Raw genomic sequence first — 26,088 nt, 5'->3', positions numbered from 1 at the left:
CAGAGCATTTATAGGTTCGTTCCAACCAGCGTCAGAAACAGTTTCTGACAGTCAGGATTCTGCGCATTAATGTGATTGCGTTCCAACGTGAGTTTCCAACCATCAGTTTTCTGTTCCATCCAAGATTCAAACCTGTTCGAAATCTATCAGAATGGTTTGAGGATTATCTTCTGACCATTAATCTGACGCATGCGTATTCCGTATTACTGTTTCTGTTTTATGTTCATGCAACTTGCAAACAACATAACCTGCAAAAATTGTTATAAAATAAATTATGTATTTGCTGGCGCAGGAAAAATCAGAAATTCTTTAAGTGAACGTAAAATATGAACATCTTTAATTACACAAATTAATTATTGCGGTGACCTCCCAGTTCCATGTTGATTAGTAAATAGAATAGAGATATAAAATACATCAACCTTCTTTTACTCTCCAGAAATACACTTGATTAGATTTATTTTTAAAGGTTATGTTGAAATACCATGCCAAACTTCAGTTGAATTATCAGCTGTTCCAATCAGAAATTTCAAATTGATCAGAAACCAATATTTACCAGACATGCGCGTTGACAACGATTTACAAACAGTTGGAAATCTGTTTGTGACTCAAGGTTGGAACGAACCTTATATGTTTGGCAAGAGCTGTAGTGGTGGTTATAGTATTTCCAATACCAATTAGAACAGCACAGAGAAGGAATTCTCGCCTAGACATAGGCGTCGGCATATTATTTTTCAGTGGTAGTTATTCAGTTACTTATTCTTACAGTCATAGCAATTGATCACCCCATGACAAAGTTATCTAACCTGAATTTTTCCACCATGGGTAATTATGAAAAACTTCGAAATTTGAGGTAGTTGATTTCCGAGTCGAAAACTCTGAAAAACAATGAAAACACAAATAATCACACCGAATTCTCGTCAAACATATATTTACAAAATAATAGAAGCCAACAAAATTATTAGAAAAATTAAAATTCTTCTCCGCTATATTTGGATGAGGTGGAATCATCATCAGGTTGAATCACGATCGGATTTATGGAACTTTGCACATAATATTTTTTGTTCTCTACTTTTATAACGTGAACCACACAGTTCTTCCACATTTCACTATTACCTACTTCATTCACCACTCGCCTTATATTGTTAAGCACTACAGCATTCAAAGTCGGTGGCTGATTACATTTCCGCAAGTTTCTTTCATTGTGGCCCAAACCATTTCAGTTGGATTGAACACACAATAGTATGGAGGCAAACGTAAGAGAATATGACCACGTGTTTCACACATCGAATCAATAATATACTCTTTTTTGAAATTACGTTGTTTTATGGTCGCCAGTAATACCTTTTTCCTAGGAATCTTTTCAGGTATTTCCATGTCATGATTTCGCATGAAATCAACAATATCTGCTTTTTTGTGTTAATGTTTGGTATTGTAGTCAATAACCAAGAATGATACGAAGCGTTATTCATAACAATAACCGAGTTTGGAGGAATATTTGGGAGAAGCTGCTCACTGAACCAGGTTTCTAATGAAGCCGCAGTCATATCTTCGTGGTTATCAGCAGACGAAACTTTTATATTTTTGGCCGACAGAAGCAAAGCGTTAGGTACGAAACCACTTTCATTCCAGGCATACAAAATTATAACACGTTTTCCCCTTGAAGAAGGTGTGCACAATACTTAGTTTCGTCTACCCAGCCATATTTGACAACATCATGGGTGTCAAACCAAGTTTCGTCGACGTAGATTATATGGCTGCTGGATTCTCGGTAGCTTTTCATTCGCCTCAGATATTCTTGTCGGAGTCGAACAATGCGTGTCGATTCCATTATGACCATCCGACTGTTCAATTTTTTATATTTGATAACATAAGACAATAAGACATCTCGTACAGTTTCTAAAGATTTGTAATTGTAATCGTGATAGTCGAGTAATTTATACCAAATCATTTCCAAGGTTGGTACTTCATTTTTTTGGTATATAGCATAAATTGTTCGCCGAATCACATCTTTTGTAGCACCATCAACGTTTGCGAATTTTTTATTCCTTTGTTTTCGTTTCATTGCATGGTCAATGACATCCCCTATTTTAATGAATTGAAGAACTGTCGAACGAGATAGTTTCGTTAACTCGCATATTCTATTCAAAATAGCATTCTGTGAAGTGTGACAGTTTTCCTTCTTCAAGCATTCATAAATATTTAAAATTACTCGCTGAACTTGAACTCATTTTCAAATTCCGGATCCCTGTCGATTGACACAGATTCCTCACACGTTATGTTATCATTTGTTTGAAAAGGTCTCCAGAAAGCCATATTGATGAAAGTGCCCAAAAACACTAAGATTTTCACAAAAATCGGTTTAAACGATGAGATTGAAACCTTTGGTGTAAAAGTTGAAAACTTTTTCTAGAGATCAATTACCCTAACACCAAACTGATATTTTTGCACTCGACTCGCCTTTCGCTAACAAGGTTAGCATCTTCAGGAGAAGCAAATTGATACTGAATCTAAAGACAAGGGTAAGCTGTTTATATACCTAAAGTTTTTTGGTCCGATGTGGACTTTGTTTGTTAAATGATGATTAGCCTAATTGATTTTTCGGTAATTGACTAGTGAAACCACTACCTGCAAATTAATTTGTCCGCTTTTTAATCTATTGTTGACAAATTAATTTGCAGGTAGTGGTTCCACTAGTTAATTACCAAAAAATCAATTAGGATAATCATCATTCAACATACAAAGTCCACATCGGACCAAAAATCTTCAGGTATATAAACAGCTAACTCTTGTCTTTAGATTCAGTATCAATTTGCTTTTCCTGAAGATGGTAACTTCGTTAGCGAAACGTGCGTCGAGTACAAAAATATCAGTTTGCAAAACCACTCACTACCTCACGGACAAAAAATTAGTATCCAGCCAGTCCAGCTAGCCGAGGCTTCATTCCTCAACTACATTTGATAGCACGTTTACTAAATATCTGGGCGACTAGGGACCACAGACAAGAAATGTTTATGACTGTACTCTTATTTTTATTGCCGTTCCAGTTCGGTATGGATAGACCATACATTGAAATTGAGTTCTTGCAAATGGATGCGGCTCGCCATCACGTTTGGCGGTTGCAGTACCTATGTTGACTTACCTGTTCACATCTGCTTTCCAGATAGCCATGCACAGAAATACGTAAGCATATTCTGTGTGTTGGAAACTTTCTGTTGAAATGAAATTCATTCGGTTACGAGAAGAGTGACTGTGTTGGAAGGAAATTGATTAAAATTGATTCAATCAAAAATAGCTATGTAAACTTTTGATCGGCAAGTTTGATAGCCATGTTAGTTAATAAATTATATTTGTCTCATCTGATGAGTGGAGGTCGATCTCCCTCCGACTCTCAGTCTATAGTATAATATCGAACAGATAAAATCAGGTAAAAGAGTGTCGATACATATTAAAAAATATGACAGGTGAAGGAAAATCAATTCGAATTCCAAACATGCTGATGACGTTAATTGAAACCTCTTGAATACAAGCTCTTTCAACAAAAAGCACATATAATTATTCGAAGATTCTTTGAATCATGGCGAAAATTATCGAAAAAGTTTTTCATCAAACATGTTTTACATTAATGGGTTCGGTATAGATCAATCTAGAGATATGCAACATTATTCTGTTGCCTGCTGCTTGCCTATTCAGTTAAAATGCCATATAATGAACTGAGATCATTGATAGATAACTATGTATACGCTAAATTTACAAAGGAATATATCCCAAGATCTGTCGCACTTTTTGATAAATTTGAGATTTTCCAAACTACTGAAGCGCACTTCATAATGTACGTAGAAACAAAACAATTGAGAATGAAAATAATATCTCACAGTTGACCTTCCGTATTAATTCAAAAATTATAAGGGGTTTCACTTCCTTCAGAGAGCTCAATTATTGTTAGACTTACTGGTTTGCGAGTTCATTTTTACATTGAAGTCTCAAAGTGAAAATATCAAATCAGAATAGTCATATTTCCTAACGTTCCTTTCTTCAAATGCACAAAACAAATTTACGTAGGCAAAGATATAACCGTAATTTACCAGACAATTCCGTTGTAGACATTCGAAGGAGGAAATTCAGCAAATTGCCATAACATGTAAAGGTTCATATGAAGCCAAACGTTTCCCGGAATAACGCAATAAAAAATACATTTTCCTCTTACAGAGACAAACTACTCGTAAGATTCTAACTGCAGCCATATTGCCTTATGTGAACGCTTGACTCTCCAAGCCGGAGAGGATATTATTGAGTTCCTGAAAATATTTTGGCAGTGCTTTCCACATAAAAAGTGCTTTATTGTTTCAAAATGAAATATCAGAAAATATATCTTTTGGGAAAGAAAATTTTTGGCTTTCTACTACTCCATCTTGATTCATAAAAAGGGATGAGGTAATCTTCCAAAGAAAGGAAGGAAGTAATCAATTTGAAAATAAGTAACTCTATACATCGATGTGTAGATTATGCAAAGAAGTAACTTTCAGGCACAAACTGAAAGAAAGTCCTTCTGAAACAGCTACTTTCATATAAACATTGAATTACACGAAAGAAAAAAAATCTTTCGAAACAAATACTTCTATATGAACACTGAATTATACAGAAGATACTTTTCTCTACTCAGTTTGTATTTCAAACATTCGTTGTGGAATGAAAATCAGATATCATTCACATGAGTTCAGTGTTCTATGCACTTACATAGAACACTGTCATTCTCACTGGTATATACCGATGTTTCGCCTTAAAACACTTGCCCCAAGGCTCTTCAGTACCAAATTGGATAACATTATAGAAAATACAAACAATTGATTCATGTCTTGAGGCGAAACATCGGTGTATACCAGTGAGGGTGACAGTGTTCCATGCAAACTGAATAGAGAGAAGTATCTTCTGTATAATTCAGTATTCATATAGAAGTATTTGTTTCGAAAGAAGTTTTTCTTTCGTGTAATTCAATGTTCATATGAAAGTAGATGTTTCAGTTTGTGTCTGAAAGTTACTTCTTTGCATCATCTACACATCCATGTATAGAGTTACTTATTTTCAAATTGATGACTTCCTTCCTTCCTTCCTTCCTTCACTCCTGAAAATATAACCCAACATATATCATTTCTGAGTTACAAAAATTACTACAATTTGTGAAAACTTTCACCTGAAACTGGTTACTGAACTGATGTTTCACCGCAGAACAAGTATATGAAAAAATCATACCAACTGAGTGTCTACATGCACAATGAACAGACAGTAACTGGCACTTGACGTCCTCCGGGAACTGCGTGTCGGATATCAATGAAAAACTTACATGATAACTTCGGAATTTATGTCATAATGCCACTGAAAATATTCTACTTTCTTTTAGGTAATTTGTTCCAAATTTTCTTCTGTAATTTTTTCATTTAAATTTTTCATCTGTTCGGACAGAATTTGAATAACTGAAGCTGACAAACTGGTATGAATCACAGATGAGTTATTTTCAACTTTATCGAAGAATATGTCCTATCAACGAAAATATGATCTATCATTGGATGGTCTGGTAGAAAATTCATACAAAAAAACTAGCCATCCGCCTCGGTTCCGCACGGGTGCAATGCTGATACTGAATATACATATGAACGCGTGCAATCGCTGCTAATTATAAAGTGATATGCGACGTCGATCCCTCGGCCGGTACCGTTGCAACCGCTATGTCCCTGCATTTCAAATCTGTGATACCTTCGAAAGTATGCATTTCGATCACATACTGTAGAGGGCCACAGTGATCTATATTAAATGCAAAATGAATATGAGGTACTTAATTGGATAAGGATTAATGCTGTATTGTTCGAAATCGCTTTGTGAATAGGCCATTATTTTTCGAGGATGAAAAATGGTTATTGTGGGCTGGTCCTAAGAGATAGACATATACTATCGCGGACTTTTTTGTAGACCTTTTTATGGTGTACAATGCTATAATATATAATACATCATTCTAATCTATCTCGTAGAGTTCAGCCAGCGTTACCGATGTAAGCGCAAAAAATGTGTTTATTTGCGACGTCACATCAGAAACCTATGAAATTATCAGTATTTCTCTACTATATAATGCATGTTATAAACATGAAAACCTTCCTCTTGAATCACTCTATCTATCAATAAAACCCGCATCAAAATCCGTTGCGTAGTTTTGAATATTCAAGCATACAAAGGACAGACAGTGGGAAGCGACCTTGTTTTATACTATGTAGTGATAAACAGATAAAAAATTGTTGGTGGAGTATGTTTCTTATTAAGCGTAACAGAAAAAAGGTGAACAGCGATTTTGCAAAGAGATAGAAAACAAGTTGAAAATGCATTGAACTTGGCGCCGTGATTTGCAGACTGTAGCTGCAAACTTCTCATGTGAGAAATGAGAAATAAAAAGTTTTATGTCTTCAACCACTTTGTAACTAAACCAATTTGTAACTGAAGTTACTGAAGTTTCGTCCTATAAGTACATTTTTAAAGAAAAAAAGTTGGTTGGGTGAAAAGATCAATTTTTTTTCAAAAAAAAAAAAAAAATGTTTTCTTGCCGACGTTTCGAATTTATTCCCATTCTTCTTCAGGGCTCAAAAAAGTAGTTTTTTTGTGTTTATAATATTACTATTTCGAAAACCATCAGACATATTGGATACATTTAAAAAAAAATAAAAAAACATTTCAACAACGACATGAAACAAACGTTCGTTTCATTTCGTTTTGTGTTGGTGTTGTCTCGAAAAATTTGGTTGTTGCAATGTTTTTATTTTTTTTAAATATGTATGTCTCATGTCTCATGGTTTTCAAAATAGTAATATTATCAACACGAAAAAACTAATTTTTCGAGACCTGAAGAACAATTTAATTGAATTCAAAATATCGGCAAGAAAACAATCCTTTCTCTAAGAAACAATTGATCCTGTTACCCAATCTATTTTTCAGAAAAATTATTGGATCACCAAACTAGTTATCTGACATTTTTAAACTTATGCATTATACATTGAAAATGTCCTTATAGAACGAAACTGCAGTAACTTCAGTCACGAATAGAAGTTGTAAAAAAGATAGACATTTTCATTTCTCATTTTTCATGATGATCTTCTACCACATACTAATGACTACATCCATCAATTTATTCAAATGTTGTTTGCAAGCAGTGTGGACTGTATGCAGTATGATTGCGTGAAAACAATACAGCAAAAATAAACTTTGCGAAAAAAATGTTAATTGCTAGCAAGCACCAAATTGGTCAATATGACAATCAGTCAACTTCATCGCGTATTGCCTTCACGCTTGCGCTCGGAACTTGTACAGAGTATAATCAAGTAGAATAATGCACATGACTAAAATGGAGTGAGTATTATTCCAACAATAATCATTCACAAAGAACATCTGAAAGAAAAAAAACAATACATAAAGATCAAGGAGCGAACAGAGTATATTCATAGAATTATGTGCATTGTTTTGAGTTTTCCACTGAGTTGATGTTATTGTTTCCAATGAATATTCCTCCATGTTATTTCATTGAACTTGAGTGATAATTCATTAGATCTTTCCGATATTTGTATGGATGGTGGTTGATAAGAAGCTGCTAAACCTATTCGGAAACGTTTTGTGAAAACAAAGGTTCTCTGATGATTTTCAAATATTGATATCGATGATGAAACCATCATTTTTATTCGTCTCCGATTCATTATAGTCAGTGTGTGAATCCATTCAAAATGTATATATATATATATATATATATATATATATATATATATATATATATATATATATATATATATATATACAATTAGTAAACTGAAAGGTTATTTTTTACGCTTCAGTTCAATTTCAGTTCATTAAAACAGTAATGAGAAAAACATTGAAGGACGAAATAATATCAATGATTCGAAAAACAATTCCGAATATGATAACTAATAAATACTGAGAACAGTCATGGCCACTCCCCAACATTATAAAATTTATTATGGCTTGATTAATGGTTTGATTTATATCAGCACAAGAATTTATTCAAAAAGTTTTTTCTGGATTGATAATTGTTCAGGAAAATATGAATCTCCAAAAAAATTTTTCCTTCAATACACTTTTTTTATATTACTTCTATTGAAATACTCAAACTGAGCCTATGACAATTCGAGTACTTCATAATTTTTTTCATCTTTATATATATATATATATATATATATATATATATATATATATATATATATATATATATATCCTACTTTTTTCAAGACATATCATTTTCAGGAAAATACCTCGTGAATTTTGTTTTTCTTGATATATAACATATCAGTCACTATCATAAAGGTCAACTCAAATTTTTCTATTCAAGAGTTGTATGATTCGGAGTTTTGTACTTTCACTCGAATCATCTTCCAGATTTCTGATTCAACTTCCCTGGTATACATTAGTTCGTTCTTTGCTGTTGTAATGAAATCAATTTCATCATTGAGATTGTTTTCCATTTTTTTTCTCATCTAGAGCTCCTTCTTTCTTTTTAGATGCGATATTTTCTCCTTAATTTTTTGTGACACAGCATTTGATACGATCAACTATACTTTTATCAATATTTAGTTTTCCAAATACTCATTCATAGCACTGGTCACAATATTTCTAATCGATTATAAATGTTATTTTCAGAAACATGGCATGGTAACGGAAAACCAAAAACCTGAACTCTTGATCACGTTACTTTTCCAGATACATTCACGGATTTTGAGGTTGACCGCACTAAATTTATTACACCCTTTAGACGGAAACAGATAGCACAATTCGGGCGGAAAATTAACTCACCTGATATTCCATCATAGGTCCACCATTCTTCCCAGCTCACTGCAGATGTTCCTGAAACAAAACAGCGATTATTCTCTGTTGAATCAATAATTATGCCTAAGGCTAAACAACGTTTGACTAATCGGCTCTATCGAATACAGCACATGAAACAGATAGGAGTTATACGAACGTTTGATGTTTTCCACTCATAGTACAAGTAAGAAAGGTTGTTTTCTATGCTGAGTTCAGGTATTTACACGGAATATCTTGATACATTGAACTAAGTAAATCAGTATATGAAAATTATAGGTATTAGAATGCTTTCAATGAAGTTGAGGTTGTGAAGGTTTATATTATAGATATTGAAAGACAATATCAAAACTGAAACTTTCATAGAGATAAATATATATATATATATATATATATATATATATATATATATATATATATATATATATATATATATATATATATATATATATATATATATATATATATATATATATATATATATATATAATATGTGTACACAACACTCCAAAAGAGGGGCGGCAAACCGCGGACACGTGTTTCTGGTTATTGGCCTCATCAGTAGTATATATATATATATATATATATATATATATATATATATATATATATATATATATATATATATATATATATATACTACTACACTATACTACTGCTCGAATGTTTATCGACTATTAACTCACTTCGCACTGCCCTTTCCACTGCTTTCATACATGACAATGATGCCTATATAATGCAATAGAATTATCTCGAGTCAGAATGACAATTCCTCATCAGGCGCGACGTGCTTGAATTTTCAAGATGTATACAAATACGTCCGGCCTCGGAGTGACGAGCCGTCATATCTTGAGATTCAATGACTTCAAAAATGAGAGAGTACGTGGAACTCGAAGATTTTTTTTCTCTTTTTGAACAATATCTGCCCCACCAGTAGCTAAATACACAACGATTATTGTCTTACTTTGATGATCGAACAAGACTACATCAGGACTATTAGCTTGTGTTATGTTGAGGGTGAGAAATGGATACGTTCAATGAATTCAGCACTTTTTCTCCCCACAACGGATTGAATATCCCCGGAGCATAAGGCAACACCGGTATCTCGTCAATACCGCGTCGATAAATGTAGGCTGAAACAGCATATGCTAAACATGCCGTCAGCAAGTGCATTAAGGTCTCAGGCGCGGCAGATCCTGCACCTGGTATCAGGAAGCTCTATAAGTATCACGGGACTGTCATAGACTGAGTTGGTAAGAACACTGTATTGGTAGAGCTTGATGAACCTTTAAGTTTGCAACATTGAACAGCTCGACCTGAAGAAAGCAAAGTTCAAGTGCTTTGGTGAATGAAGGTCTCCATGCATTGGCCTATACTGTTGATGAAGGAGTGAAGTGATCTCTGCGGTTTTCATATGGGTTTTCTGCTGAACGAGTTTCAACTTTGTGACAGAGTTATGATCACCTCGTTCAAAGACTAAACCAAAATCTTCAGCCACTCCAGCAGTGACTAAAAAAAAAGTTTCAATTCCCACTGTCTCATGAAGGGTATCTGAACTTATTATTTACTTAAAATCTAACTTTGCGCTGGTCAGGCCCTATTTCTCGAAGCCTGGATACATTCAGAAGGGGGCGCAAGCATTATCAATCAACGACCACTTCCCACACTGTAGGGTAAGTGATCATTGTATCTAAAAATCATGTGCCCTAAGCAAACGCAGTGAGCCAAAAATGACAGCTTCCTGCATATGTCCGGCTGAGAATTCTACCTTAGAATGGCAAGCCGGCACGATTTTGATATTCGACAATAGAGAGGATATCATTCCACCATTGACTCCAATAATCAGAACAGTCATCTTGGTAGAGTGGTCTGGATAGAGTCTGCGGATTTTGAAAAGGAAATCTCTATATCTCATCTATTTTTTCTCCTCTTTTCGGACGATATTCGTTTCGCCAGGAGTTGAAAACTCCACGACAAATATTGTTTTGCTCTGGTGATCGGAAAGAACTTCATTAGGTATATTTGCTTGTATGAGCCTGAGGTTGAGGAACGAATAGTCTCAATAAATTCGGCACTTCTTGTCCCCCACAACGTATTCATTATCTCCCGAAGCGTAAGGCAATATCGGTATCTGCAATATCGGTATCTCATCAATACCGTGTGAGTACCGTAGATGATGATCAGTGGATATAGGATGAAACCGCATATGCTGGACATGCTGACAGTAAGTGCATTACGGTCTCAGACGCCTCGCGGCAGTTCCTGTACCTTGGAATATTCATCACCATTACGCGACCAAGGTGTTGATGACATCATCTTTGTAGGCCATAATGAATCCACCAGTTTCCGACTTCAGCCCAGTCGACCTGAGGAAAGCGAATATCACGCGCTACCAGCTGCTTCAGAGCTGTCCTGTTGTCTTTCAGAGAAATGCTCCGATTCCTGCTCTCTCATGACCACGCACCATGCAGAAAAGAGGATCAAAACCCCTGACGACTAGCTTGACGGAATCATAGGCAAAGTGGTAGGGCTTATAACGATGATTTCTCTACCGATGACAACCCTAGCAATGATAACGGACACTTTGAGTGGATGCATGAGCATAAGAATTGCTACGACAGTAGTGAGCCCGCGCGAAGAAGGTACTTTTTCGCCCATAACCTCAGGGCAGAACTATATAGCTCCTTCCCAGCTCCTCCTAACAAAGAGGTGGAAATGACAGTTCTACCACCCGTTGGCACTTCATGCCACCAATGGAGATATTCAGAACTCCTCATTATTATTATTATTATTATCATCAATAATATTATTATACTACCATTGGTGACGAATTGAAACTCTCTCCATGGTTAAATAAAATGAAATACTGAATTTACTACGCTTTTTAATTGGAAAACCAATGGGAAATGCTAGTAGCATTTTTCGTCGAGTATATTTTTCAGCAACGAAGCGTTTTTCACATAAAATCTCGTCCCAGCGAAAACGTGAATTGATCATCGACCATAATTGATGCATGGGAGAGCTAGTTCTGCGTAAACTCATATTTTATCAGCTTGTCCGGATTAACTGCGACCACGGACACGCGTCGCTCGTTGCTGCATCACCAGCCACCGGCACGTATCTCATTTTTAATCCGGATTATCGAGCAACTCGTTTCTTTTTTCGAACATTGCTCGTATTTGTCAAGCCGCTTGCTTAGTACTGTCAGACGACCGGTGACAAATTAAATTTTTTTGCTCGCGTCTTATTACACTTTGTTTTGATGAATGACTGGATTGTGTAGGAAGAATATCTGAATTTGTGGGAAAGGTGAAAATTCGGTCCAAGTTTGTTTTGATGTGCTAAGTGAATTTGGTGTATGCCCAACAGGAGTCAGCATGTAGCCTGGAAAATGAATATTAGAGTGATTGACGTTCCTTTCCCCATTGACTCTTTTTTCGAGTTGCCATACTTCAGTTATCCAACACTACATCAGTCAACGGCTCATGATCGAATTCTGTTTTATCTTTTATTCTTTCAGTTCTTTCACTTGAAACATTAAATCTGAAATAATAGAAGAAAAAGAAGTAGTTGATAATATAATATTCACGAGAAATACTTTTAATACAGTTCCAGTATATATTCAGTGAATTTTCAACTCACGGGTTTGGAGAGACCGATTGTCAATTTTTTTTTCATTATGTTGGTGTACAAGCTCCTGAAGTGTGATAAAATTTTCAGCTACATTCATTGTTCGCATTGTCCGTGGTATCAGCTGAAGTTAGATATATTCTTGACAGTTCGACGATTTTCATTTGTTAAAATAAATGGATCAAGAGGATTCATATAAAATTTTGCATGAAAAATGAAATAAGGTGTAACAAAGTATGCAAAATGCTGACAGATTCCTATAAGTGTGTCCAGAATAAGTAAAATAAAAATAATATTATCTTTACTTAGACGGCTGTGAAGACGTTGAAGATAACGAATGCCAAAAGACGCCCCAACACATCAACAACAGCTAAAAACGTGAAAAAAATTAAAGAAAAGATCATAGATGATCGCAGAATCACAATAATAGGCATCGTTGTTTATGTTGACATATAACGATTGCTTGAATTTTTCGAATGGTTTGGGTATAAAACGCGCGGCAGCGAAATTTGTCCCAAAATTGTTGAATTTTCAACAAAAACAGCAGCGTATGGGCAGATTCAGAAAAGGTGAATTATATTCGATCATTGTTAAAATTTTTTATCACGATGTTTTAAATTTCAATTAGTTTTAACCTTAACTCTTGTAAAATTATCAGTCATTGAGTCATTGGAATCATGTTATTATGTGAAGCACAAATTGGAATTACTTCATTATATGCTCATTCAATGAGATGGCAAAATTTTCTTTCATGATGTTCGGGAATTCCAATTATTTTTTACCCAAACTCAGGTAAAATCAAATTAAAAGTCACTATATAGGTACAAAGTCATATGATCCAAATTGTTAATATGAAAATAACAAATTAAGTAGAAGTCAGTAGGTGGGAAAATGCTTGAAAAAGCTATACTACAGCGAAACGCGTGTTACGGTTGTTTGTGTTTCTGTAAACTGTCCAGTGAAAATCTAACAAGTGGTTAGGACTTTCGTGTCCGAAATTTTCAATGTTACTACCTTCATTCGGGGAGGCCACCTGGTTTTGAACTGCATCTCAACGTTTCGCCAACACGATTGTCTGGCTTCTTCAGAGTTTTATTCATTTTGATGATTTATCGGTGAATCATCAGAATAAATAAACCTCTGAAGAAGCCAGCCACTCGTGCTGGCGAAACGTTAGGATGCAGTTTCAAAATACGATGGCCTTCAAACTCGAATGAAAATAATAACACCAACATTAAAGTATTATTTGAATCAAGTATAGGCCAATTTGATCGCTTATTATTGAATTAAATTAGAATTAGAATAACATGTGACAGTATATCAATAATTTAAAATTTCACTTAAAATATCAGAATATAGAAATTTATGCTGGCCATCAGAGTGAATATACCCTGAACTATATTTAATGGCATAATCGTCTTCTATGAAAAAGGATTAATTTGATTGAACAAGTCGCAACTTGCGGTGTCTACCCTAATTTTGTGAGAAGGCATACATTGTTTTCAATACCAAAGATGCATAAAAACTTCGAAGTCATACTTGTCTGTAACTGCTTCCATAATAATCAATGATACTGTAATGAATTTGAAGCCGGCCCTGACCGATATCTCAGCGAGTAAACGCATGACTCATCGGGAATGCACTCGATATGCCACCGCGAATAATCTAGGCCAGTACCGAAATCCCTAAAGAGATCCGGAGCGTTCGTTGACGATATAAAAAGGCCGCTCTCCGTCCCGAGCAGTAGAGCAATGGAAGACCCGCCGGAACCTATCCAGGATATCCTAGAGGATCTCCCACTGAGGATCAGATAGCGGACAGCGGATAGCAGCGTCCTGGAAAAACCTGAAACACGAAGAGTTCCACCCTCCCGCAGCCCCGGCCAAAAAACCGTACCCAAAAAGTACAACCACGACCTCTGCAATGGATCCGGACCACCATACGGATCAACGGATAAACTATATTAATAAGCGGAACACAAAAACAACACAACACAGACTCCAACACACAACAAAACACACACACATATAGCACACTTACCCTGAAGAGGCATTAGCCTATAGCAGGGCCCCACACAAACATACCCAACAAATGTAATGTTATTATCAGCTATAATATCCGAAGGACATTGATAACTAACGAAATAATTTTATCACAGTTTTCGAAAGCACGTTATTTGGTAACATCACGACGCCGAAGGCGGAGGGAGGATTCAGAGAGGATTCAGTAAATGAATCTTTTTAACTTACTCGCCTCTGTAATTTTATTCTCCCAAAGTAATCATACTTGGTCACTATAGTAATACATTTATCGACCTGTTTTTCCTTAAATCAAAATTAATCAGAGATTATGTCCGGTTTTCACAGATAATTGAATCTAACGTAGAATCAATTATCTGATTGAACCGTGGGCGATAGCTCATATTATTAAAGTGTATTAGGAGTAATTTATCATTTCTGCTTTAAGAAGCGAAACACTTTTCGCGGTTTCAAAAAAAATTATACTGTAAACTGTATCAATGAGTTTCGGTATGAATTTTCAGCAAGTATGAGTATAAGCTATTCCTAGTCAATAATTGAACAACTTATCCGTATTCGATCACTTAAAAAACAATTAGCTATCCAGTGAAATTACTTCAGATGTGACTGGCAGATCAAATGTTCATCTGGGATTGATATATTCCTGTCTACACTGAATATTCATCCATGAATGATGTTAATTTGCAGATGGTTGATGAGGTTTGTGTGGCATTTTTGGAGTTGAGTGGAAAAACATATCTATGGAGAACGTGTGTCCATATGAAATGAACTTAGGAATATGCTTTCATTCATTATTTCATTGTTATTTATTATTATCTTCATTATTGGAAGTGGCAAATATTTTTGGATATTGATGCAAAGTAATACAGTTTCACTTGCTATTGAAGTCTTCATTTGCCCGCTATTGTATCAACGATTTGATAACTTGTATTTGATATCAATCAATAGTTAGCAGAGTTATTCCACTGAATTAGAAAAACATTATTGGAATATGATATCGAATGAAAATAAATTATTGTGAAAATATTATAGAACTGATCGATACTTGCGAGATTTCCACTCGGACGTTTGAAAAGCTCGAAGATGCGAAATACGTGTCGCGGTTTTATAACTGTCAATTGGAAATCTCGCATTGAAGTGTTTTTGAATTTGAATTATGATAAAATACTTTTTCGAAAGCAGGCTTTCACCTGCATGCTGTATAAAAAAAAGTTGAAAAGAACTTTATAAAATATCAAAACGTCAATTCAATAAATTTTAAAATTCATTTTTTTCTCGAGATTCGATCATTTTATAAGAAAATATATTTATTTCTGGGAATCACTTATGTTAAATTTTTCAAATAATCAAAATTATATAGTGTGATGAAATGATTATCTTTCACTATACAGGGTGTTCCAACGAAAATTTGATCTCCCCTGTAAGTCAGAAACGGACATGTAATCAAAAATTTCAATTACCAAGTCAATTTTTATTTCTAGGGGGACCAATTCTGATATGAGAATCATACCCAAAACTTCACCCCCTGCGGTCAGCAACTACCCCATTATTTTTTAAATGGCATGAGGGGTGGAGTAATATATCATTTGAAAGGTCTTTCGTTTCTCTCTATTACCTCTGTGATTTTTTTCGAAATTGGTGCATCCGCTATTGAGAATTCAAATATTGAACGTTTTATTTAAGAAAAAACAAAAATTTCGCTGTCGTTTATTTTAATGAGGAAATCAACAACCAATAATAATCAGTCGAAACAAAATCAAAGGATAAATTGTTCGAAATGACCTCGAACTCTCGAAAGTGTTCCGTACATTATTCAAGATGTCGGGAGTCAGCAATCGGCATTCCCAAACAATTCTCTGTCACAGGTCTTCTAGATTTGTAGGCTCAGTAAAGTACACTTTCGACTCCAGGTGTCCTCACAGGAAAAATTTCATCGGTGTGAGATCAGGTGATCTAGCTGGCCACTCCACTGAACCCTTTCTGCCAATCCAACGCATTGAAAAATGTTCGTCCAAAAACTGTCTCACCCGAACATCAAAATGAGGGGGCGCACCATCCTTCTGGAATTTTATTTCATTTTCTAAAAAATTGTCATCATTATTCAAAATTTGTTGGATCATAGGATCTACACAGTCCTGTAATAGATTTAAGTATGTGTTTTCATTGAGATGAGAAATGGTCCAGCAATATAATTACCAAGAATTCAACTTTTTTGTATGTATGTGAATGTATTTCCATCACCAAATGGTGATTTATATCGCCCCAGTAACGACAATTATGTCTAGCCACTTCTCCATTCAATATGATAGAACTTTCGTCTGAAAAACATGTATTGTATGATAGGTTTGGGTTATTGGTCAATTTCTCGCTGAACACCTCACAAAACTAAGTTCGACGATTAGGAACATCTTCGTTTAATCCCTGGACTAGTCTTATTCGGAAAGGATGGAATTTGTAGGCTTTCAAAATCCGAAAAACACTAGTAGCTGATACATCAGACGCTCTAAAACTGCAACTTCAACTCCGTCATTTCTGACAGGACGGGATACTTCATGTTTTCTGTTGTGAACAGAACCTGAAATTCGAAACTTATTCATTAATTGTTTAACGTATTGATGGCACACGTTGTGGTCTGGATGATTTGTATTATGAATTCTTGCAGCAGCTTTAGCATATTGATAATTAAGATAATAAGTTGTAACATTTTTTTTTTCTTCAGTACAATAAACCATGTTCACATCCTTGTTCACTGTGTTCCAAGTGAACAAGGATGACCGAATAACGATTCGTGAAGTGACAGTGGCCAACTGTCTACTTTTTGTTCTGCGATAACTAGATTCAACAAAAACTAACAGTGTCTCCATTTCAAAACGTTCACTACTAGTTAAATGAATTCTACAAATCAAGAAGACCTGCGACAGAGAATTGTTCGGGAATGCCGATTTCTAACCTTGGACATCTTCAATAATGTAAGGAACCCTCTCGAAAATAGACTGTATTATTCTATGGAACTACATGGCGGTCATTTTGAACACTTTATCCGTTGATTATGTTGCCATTAATATAACTTTTGTTGATTTCCTCAATAAAATGAGCGAGAGCGAATTTTCTATTTCTAAATAAAAGGTTAAAGATTCAATTTCTCAATAACGAATGAACCAATTTCGAAAAAATCACATAGGTAATAGAGGGACAAAAGTCCTTTTAAATGATTTATCACTCGACCTTCCATGCCGTTGAAAAAAATAGGGGTAGTAGTTGCTGACCGCAGGGGGGTGAAGTTTTGAAAACTTCATTTATTAGACATTCATTTTCCTGAAAATATCAAAGTCCCAAACCATTGAGAATATTTCTAAAAAAATCAATAAAGACCGGATTTAATTCGTCAGAAAACTGTTCCTTCTGTTGATCTGATATTTTATTTTTCGAAATCCTTCATTCATTAAATACTTCCCTGAAAATAGAAACCTCTGTGTCTTGTTGGATATGAATATATGAATATATTTCACAATGTTTGGTAAATTTGCCCAAGTTTTGTCGTTTATATAGGACCTTTTTTTCAACTGATCCCACTGTTGCTCACTATTTGTTTAAAATGGTATACTGATCGAATGCTTCTTCATCATCCATAATTTTTTCGAATCATCGTAAAACCCCAATTTGTCAAAAAAAATTATAATAAGCTGAATTACTCATAGGATATGCTATTATATTGTATTACTTCGGGATATTATATGGAAATATTTGATATTTTAAACGGCTATATATAATTCCATTGACGAGTATTATTAGATGAGTCTTTTTGAACACTAGACTATTCCAAACGAATTCATAACAATTGCAAATCCTATAACTTCGTTTCAAAAATTATTTATGATCTGCAGGAATGCTGTCTGCATATTGTGATTTATTAAACAGCCATTTTCCATTGTAGCGTGAATTTCAATTATTTCGATGAAATCGATTGGCTATGTTCCATCATTTAAAATCACTTCATAAATAACCTCTATCCATTTCACTTCTCATCAATTCATATGTTTAGCGTCTCGACTTTATGATTTTTCAAATAAATATAAAATAATAAATAAATCACAATTTGGATTCATAAAAGGTGTTGGTACGAACGATGCAGTAACTCAACTTATGGAAAACATTTGCAAAAATATTGCTAGATCCAATTAAGTTTTGACGGTATTGCTCGATTTAAAGAAAGCCTTTGAAACCGTGAGCCACTATAAACTACTGAACAACTACTGTATAGTTATGGAATGAGGGGCCCAGGACATGACCTTATGAAAAATTATCTCTCCGATCGTATCCAATCTAAACGGTGAGATGAGTGGATTCAAAACTGTTTCCTATGGAGTTTCTCAAGGTACGGTTTTGGGTCCCATTTTATTCGTTATTTATCTGAACGATATGTTATCTTTAGATATTCAGGGAAATTTCACTGCTTATACCGATGATACAGCGTTTACAGCGTGGAAAATTCTTGGACCGAAGTTATCAACCGAACAAACCAAAATCTCTTGTCTGTCAGCAAATGGCAGAATAATAATTTGCTTACTTTGAATATGAATAAAACAGTGCAATTCCTTTCAAAAACAATAGTAATAATAACCCACAAAACATTAATGTCAACAATCAAAATATCAGCTATGTCGAGAACTCCAAGTATCTAGGAATAATAATTGACCATAAACTAACCTGGAAAGTGCATATATCTAATCTGGTCTCAAAAATAAGAAAGACCATCTATAAATTTTACTCACTAAGAAATATACTGAATACTGTAACTATTAAACCAATTCACTATGCTATCACTCAGAGCTTACTGCAATACTGCATAATAGCATGGGGATCGGCATATAAAACAATTATGGAATCATTGGTTACAGCACAGAAATACATTATCAAGATCTGCCTTAGAAAACCTAGAAGATATCCATCTAATCTTCTCTTCAAAGAATTCAGAGTCGTAACAGCCTCAAAAACTTATTGATATTTACCCACAAAACTCAAAGTCCGTCTGATGCATTATCTTACGATGCGATGGTATTACAACTAGAGCTGTGTCTATTAGAAATATACAAGTTCCATCCTTTAACTATAAGTTGACGAGATACAGTATTAATTATCTCGGTAAAAAATTGTACAATATTGTAAATGAATCAATTAGGGATATCAAGTTTCTCAATTCCTTAAAATCAAAAATAACTTCGTGGATCGTTGCAATTGTTGCAATTGTTATATTATCCAATACAATAAAACGTTGTATTCATATTTTCAAACTCACACACTTTTTATTCAACAACTATCTAGATACATCTCTACCCCTCATCTTTTTTCAGCCTTTTTTTTCCTCTTTTTTCTTTTTTCTTAAATTCGATCGCAAATAATTATGTTTGAGTTAATAGTTCTGTATTACGCGACACATAACACTTACAAACGTTGCACTAGAGATATATTTTAAACTACGGTATTACTGTTTGCTACACACGAGCTTGCTCTGTAGTAATTTGTATTATTGTTTTGTTATATTTGTTTTGTTCAGATTGTATTATTACACACATCGTGGTGCGTTGTATTTACTGTACACAGAAATTATATCTATATAAGTAAATTAAACTATATCACATACTTATATCATTATTCCAAAATATCATAACGTACTCTCTGTGCTCATTTATTATATCTATGTATTTCAATGAAACAATAAATTCTATTCTATTCTATTCTATTCTATATCTGTTGGACATAAGATTATATTTTATTGATTAGGTGTATTCTCAAACATTTAGTGAAGTTGAAAGCCTAAAGATCTTTTGTCCAGCAGTTCAGGTTTGCAGTTGGCATTACTTCTGAAATGAGTTGATCATTCGTAACTCCACTATATGTCACCGAAGAAATGATTCTGATAATGCTCGGAATATAAAACAAAAACGTTTTTTTCTGGCAGAAGTATCGGAAGAATCATTTCCAAAATCAACTGATTGTTCATTTTAACTGAAACATTTTCCTAACTTTCCATGTCTTCACACACTTTAATTCTTTCAGGTTAGGTAGGTAAAGGTGTTGACATGGATATCAATCCTAAATTAATCGTTTTTCGATGAAGTGAATGAGTACTTCTAGATTACAGTTTTTATTTTGAAAACCATCACAATGGCTTTTTTGACATTTTGGTATGAAGACTGTTTTTCACTATATCATCGTCAATTGAGACCTTATTACAATTCAATAAAACATTCAGAATTCATCTATTGTACTCCATTTAATCACATTTAGTACACCTCATTCATAACCTGTATTTTGGTAGATCCATACCTCAATAAATGATTTTCCTACTGCATCGTGATATAAATTGATCGATAGAATTTTTTATTCTATACAATATTGCTGTTGATTTATTTTTGAATAGAAATTTTTTCCTCTTTTCAGCTTATACGATGTCGTTGAGCGATTTTCGGCAAATTTTTTTCAAATTGAACCAAAGCGCTGCCGAAAGAGATCGAAAAATTAACCAGGCATTTGGCAATGATAGAGTTGATAAAAGCAGTGTTCGACGTTGGTTTGCGAAATTTCTTTCCGTAGATTTTAGCCTCTAAGATGAGCCCCGAAGTAGTCGAACTACAGTAATCCATAACGCTGACCCATAACGCTGCCTGAGATGGCGGAAGCTTCTCTACATTTTTCAATGGTTTAAAATGTATTGTTGAAGGCCAAAAAGCTCAAAAAGTGGGTTAGGTTAGTTTGAGTCCAAAGTGAGTGGGTATATTTGACTCTTCATCACAACCCGCAAGGGTTTATTGTGGCTCACACCTATTCAATCTCTAACAAATGAACCCAGCTTTTCAACGAAGCCGATTAGTTTGTATGGTTAGTGGTCTTTCAGGTCAGATGGTGAGAGTATGTCTCTGCCGAACTCTAAAAACCTGATTTGGTCCCCAGCGGGGCAGGCACAAAGTATGTGCTCTGCTGTTCCACAATTTCTTCAACACAGGTGACCCACACTGTCTTCCGATGGTCCGAGTCTCTGCATATGATGATTATGATGATTCAAATGACAGTGACCTGTAAGAAGGCCTGTTAGACATCGTAGTTCATTCGTACTGTAGTCCAACATCTGTTTGGTATCACAAACTACAATTTTATGTAACTTTTCTAAACTCTTCGTGATATGTGTGCAAAATGCTATGTACTCCCATATTCAAAAAGTTATTTCTCCTACTCAGCATGGTTTCGTACAACAAAGATCATGTATAACAAATCTTGCATGTTTAAATCAATATCTCTGTACGAACCTGGACAAACAAAAACAAGTCGATGTTGTTTATTTAGACTTTCAAAAAGCCTTCGATCAAATAGATCATTACGTTCTTCTCAGCAAATTAACAAAATTGGGACTATCTAACCAACTGCTTACTCTGATTGAATCATATCTACTTAACAGAAAACAATTTGTCAAATATGAATCTGTCAAATCGACCCAGTACGTAGTTACATCCGGGGTACCACAAAGTTCCAATCTTGGACCTCTTTTATTCTTAATTTTTATTAATGACTTGGCAACCTCTTTGAATATTCCTAGCCTACTATTTGCAGACGACCTGAAACTTTATTATAAAATCGACGACATTACTGACTGCCAACGTGTACAACATGAATTAGATGTAATCAAACTTTGGTGTAACAATAATATCATTTACGACAAAAAAGCGAACTCTAATGTACGATTATTCAACAACAACATCAACAAAACTACAATCAACAGCGTACATGAGATAAATGATCTTGGTATAACATACGACTTGGTATAACTTTTACAACACATATTAGGAATATGACTGCCGAGTCAAATAGGATGCTTGGATTCATTTACAGAAATGGCAAAAACTTCCAAAGTATTGCCACCTTGAAATTGCTATATTTTGCGTATACCAGATCTAAGTTAGAGTATGGCTCTGTTTTATGAAATCCAGTTTACGACTACCATGTAACATCAATTGAGAGCGTGCAAAGGAAGTTCCTAAAATACTTATGTCTGAAAATTGATGGTCAATATCCCACGAGAGGCATCGATCATAACATTTCGTTGACAAGATTTGATATGACTTATTTGGAAAATAGAAGAGTTATCCTTGGTATAAAATTCCTGCATAAATTACTAAACAACTATATTGACAGCACGGTTCTTTAACCCGAGATCAATTTCATAGTACCAAGAAGTAAAAGTCGACACAATCTAAAATTCTTCTGTGAAGCATCACGCACAAATATTATGCTACGATCACCATTGAATTTTATGTGCAGTAGCTTCAATAAAATCTGTGAACACTGCGACATTTATTTCGACTCGCTGAACGCCTTGGTATCTTATATCCACAATCACTTTTAATAATAATATGAATAACTTTTGTGTCAGTACTGTTAAATTGCATGATTTGTAACATTTTGTATTATATACTCAATATCTTATATAAATTTTGTTTTAGCATTTACTTTTATACATTTTTATATTTCATTATTTTTAATATTTATTCCATATATACTCTGTAATAATAGCATTTCCTGGGTACTCCTGTTGGAAATAAATCGCTTTTTTTTTCGAAGGGTGAATAAAAGCCTTGGAGTGAGCCAATCCCGGAAGATTTTGCCAGAAGTCCATAAATTTTATTGCCATCCAGGTGTTCAATATTTGTTTGGCAAAGCCTGAAGCGATGCCAATGACAGGTACTGGTCCAATAAAGCTGCTTGCAGTACCCTCCTTTGCAAGGAAGTCAGCAGCCCCATTGCCTTCCAGACCAGTATGGCTGTGACATCAGACCAGAGAAAATCTGTTGAGTCTTCCTATTGCGGAGAGTCGCTTTTGGCAATTTGCAACCAATTTAGATGTTGCTGGGTAGGAGCTGAAAGCTTCCAACCCCGCTTGACTGTCCGAGAATATTTTTAATTCATTTATTTATATTTATTTATTGATTATCCGTTTGACATATAAGTATGTACAGTGTGTCTCACTTCTCATGGAAACACCCCCGTATCTTCCGTAATATTCGAGGTAGAACGATGAAACTCTGGACTGATGGAAATGCTCAGAATACACCTACCATCTGAATGGGGTTGGCCAAAGTGATATACACTGTCCGCCACTCGCGATGGAACACCCCATTTTTACGGTAAAATATATACTAGGGGGCAAAATAGGCTCAAAATTCCTTCAGATTCGTGATCAGGACTACCAACTTACTACGAATACACTTTTTTTCTAAAAAAATTTCAGTCCTGAAAAATCCGAATTTGTCTCACTTCTTATGGAAACATCCCCATATCTTCCGTAATATTCGAGGTGGAACGATGTAACTCTCAGAACTGATGGAAATGCTCAAAATTCACCTACCACTTGAATGGGGTTGGCCAAAGTGATATACACTGTCCGTCACTCGCGATGAAACACCCCATTTTTACGGTAAAATATACTAGGGGGCAAAATAGGCTCAAAATTCCTTCAGATTCGTGATCAGGACTACCAACTTACTACGATTACACTTTTTTTCTGAAAAAATTTCAGTCCTGAAAAATTCGAATTTGTCTCACTTCTTATGGAAACATCCCCGTATCTTCCGTAATATTTGAGGTGGAACGATGAAACTCTCAGAACTGATGGAAATGCTCCACTCGCGCCACTCGCGATGGAACACCCCATTTTTACGGTAAAACATTATAGGGGAAAAAAGGCTCAAAATTCCTTCAGATTCGTGATCATGACTACCAAATCACTACGATTACACTTTTTTTGTGAAAAAAATTCAGTCCTGAAAAATCCGAATTTGTTTCACTTCTCATGGAAACACACCCGTATCTTCCGTAATAATTGAAGTAGATTTCTTTTTTGGTTTTGACATCAAAACATGAACGAAATAGTTTAAGAGAAACTCGACTTTTGTTTTCACATAAATAATTTAGGAAAGTTATTCCTTCTCAATAAGAAAATGGTAATTTTGTAAGAGAAACGGAAACATGTAATCAGTGAGGTTTTAGGATGGTTAATGTTAGTTCATATTCTCATTTTCCCATCATTAAAAAAAAAACAAGGATCTCCATACGGTGGATTTCATCTCCTTCGTGTAAAGTATGTAAAAATTTGGGTTTGAACGCATGCATTTTATGCCTCTTTAAACACCTCCATATTTTACTGCGGATCATATTGAGTTGAAGAGATAAGTTTGTCAATCAAAATGTATCAGTTAAAATGAGAACTTCAGAAATATTAAAATATGAACAGGAACTCACGAACAGAAAACAACTGGAACACAGGAACAATAAACACAATGGGAACAAAACACGGCAGAAACAACAGGAGTAACGGTGATTCAAAGAACAACAATACTAGAAACAACAAATGCAATGAAAACTGGTCTGGGGGTTAATACAACAAGATCTTTCAACAATATTGCCAGGTTGACAGTAAATATCAATGAGCAACTGTTTTCCATGGTGATTTCAGGGCACCGCATGATTCAATGAAACTGATGTAATTCAATCCCTTCAAATGATTTCAGACAAAAATTCAGCAAGTAGGTAAAATAACCTAAATTCTACCTGTCCACGGAGTGCGATTTTTTTCTTCAAGAATTAACAGTTGTTTCGGTGTTGCGATGAGTATGAAGATTAATTTTGCTTCGGATGGTAAAATGTTTCCTCAATATTTTGATAAAGGATCCCGCACATTTCTTATGAGAAATGGCTTGCCTTGAATCTTGCCGAAATTTTGATATGTTGTAGTTCTTGATGTGCTGATTGAAAGTGTACACAGCCAAAGCTCAGAATTGTACAGTTTTCGAGATGTGAAGCTTTGAATATTTTTTCCATTTTTTGCAGTTTTTGGGAAAGAATTTGGATGTTCAACAACCAGAATTAGTTTTATGAATAATCTTATTCAGTTATAATAGATACCGCCATCGATAATTTTTCATACACTGCTTCACACTATCTCGATAATCTGAGAATGTGGTGCTGTGACATTTTCCTCAGATAGGCTCAATATTGATGATAGCATCTCACAGTATCTGTATCTGTATCTTTCATACCTGAGAATACTCTCCAGATAGAATGAAGGGGTTCAGGTATTGGAAGCGAACTATTTTGCGCCGTAATATGTTTTACCGTAAAAATGGGGTGTTCCATCGCGAGTGGTGGACAGTGTATATCACTTTGGCCAACCCCATTCAGGTGATGGTGCATTCTGAGCATTTCCATCAGTCCTGAGAGTTTCATCGTTCCACCTCGAATATTTCTGAAGATACGGGTGTGTTTCCATAAGAAGTGAGGCAAATTCGGATTTTTCAGGACTGAAATTTTCTCAGGAAAAAAGTGTATTTGTAGTAAGTTGATAGTTCTGATCACGAATCTGAAGAAATTTTGAACCTACTTTGCCCCCTAAAATGTTTTACCGTAAAAATGGGGTGTTCCATCGCGAGTGGCGGACAGTGTATATCACTTTGGCCAACCTCATTCAGGCAGTAGGTGCATTTTGAGCATTTCCATCAGTCCTGAGAGTTTCATCGTTCCACCTCGAATA

The 26,088-nt window shown here is 34.9% G+C and overlaps 1 protein-coding gene across 3 annotated transcripts in view; it reads right to left on the bottom strand.

Annotated features, from left to right (window-relative positions):
- Positions 1–26,088, bottom strand: part of CARPB (Carbonic anhydrase-related protein B) — a 1,001,903-nt gene that overhangs the window by 497,384 nt on the left and 478,431 nt on the right. For all 3 annotated transcript variants that reach the window (XM_074181445.1, XM_074181443.1, XM_074181444.1), the window contains exon 3: positions 8,833–8,883. In XM_074181445.1, coding sequence (XP_074037546.1) covers positions 8,833–8,883 — 51 coding nt within the window. The remainder of the gene's footprint in view (positions 1–8,832; positions 8,884–26,088) is intronic.

This window comes from Leptinotarsa decemlineata, unplaced genomic scaffold (assembly GCF_025532065.1).
Source record: "Leptinotarsa decemlineata unplaced genomic scaffold, Ldec_3_MD MMD2_tig00026314_RagTag_RagTag, whole genome shotgun sequence".
In the NCBI taxonomy this organism is placed as follows: domain Eukaryota; kingdom Metazoa; phylum Arthropoda; class Insecta; order Coleoptera; family Chrysomelidae; genus Leptinotarsa; species Leptinotarsa decemlineata.
Note: the sequence above shows the minus strand (reverse complement) of the source record. Positions and strands in the feature narration are given on the sequence as shown.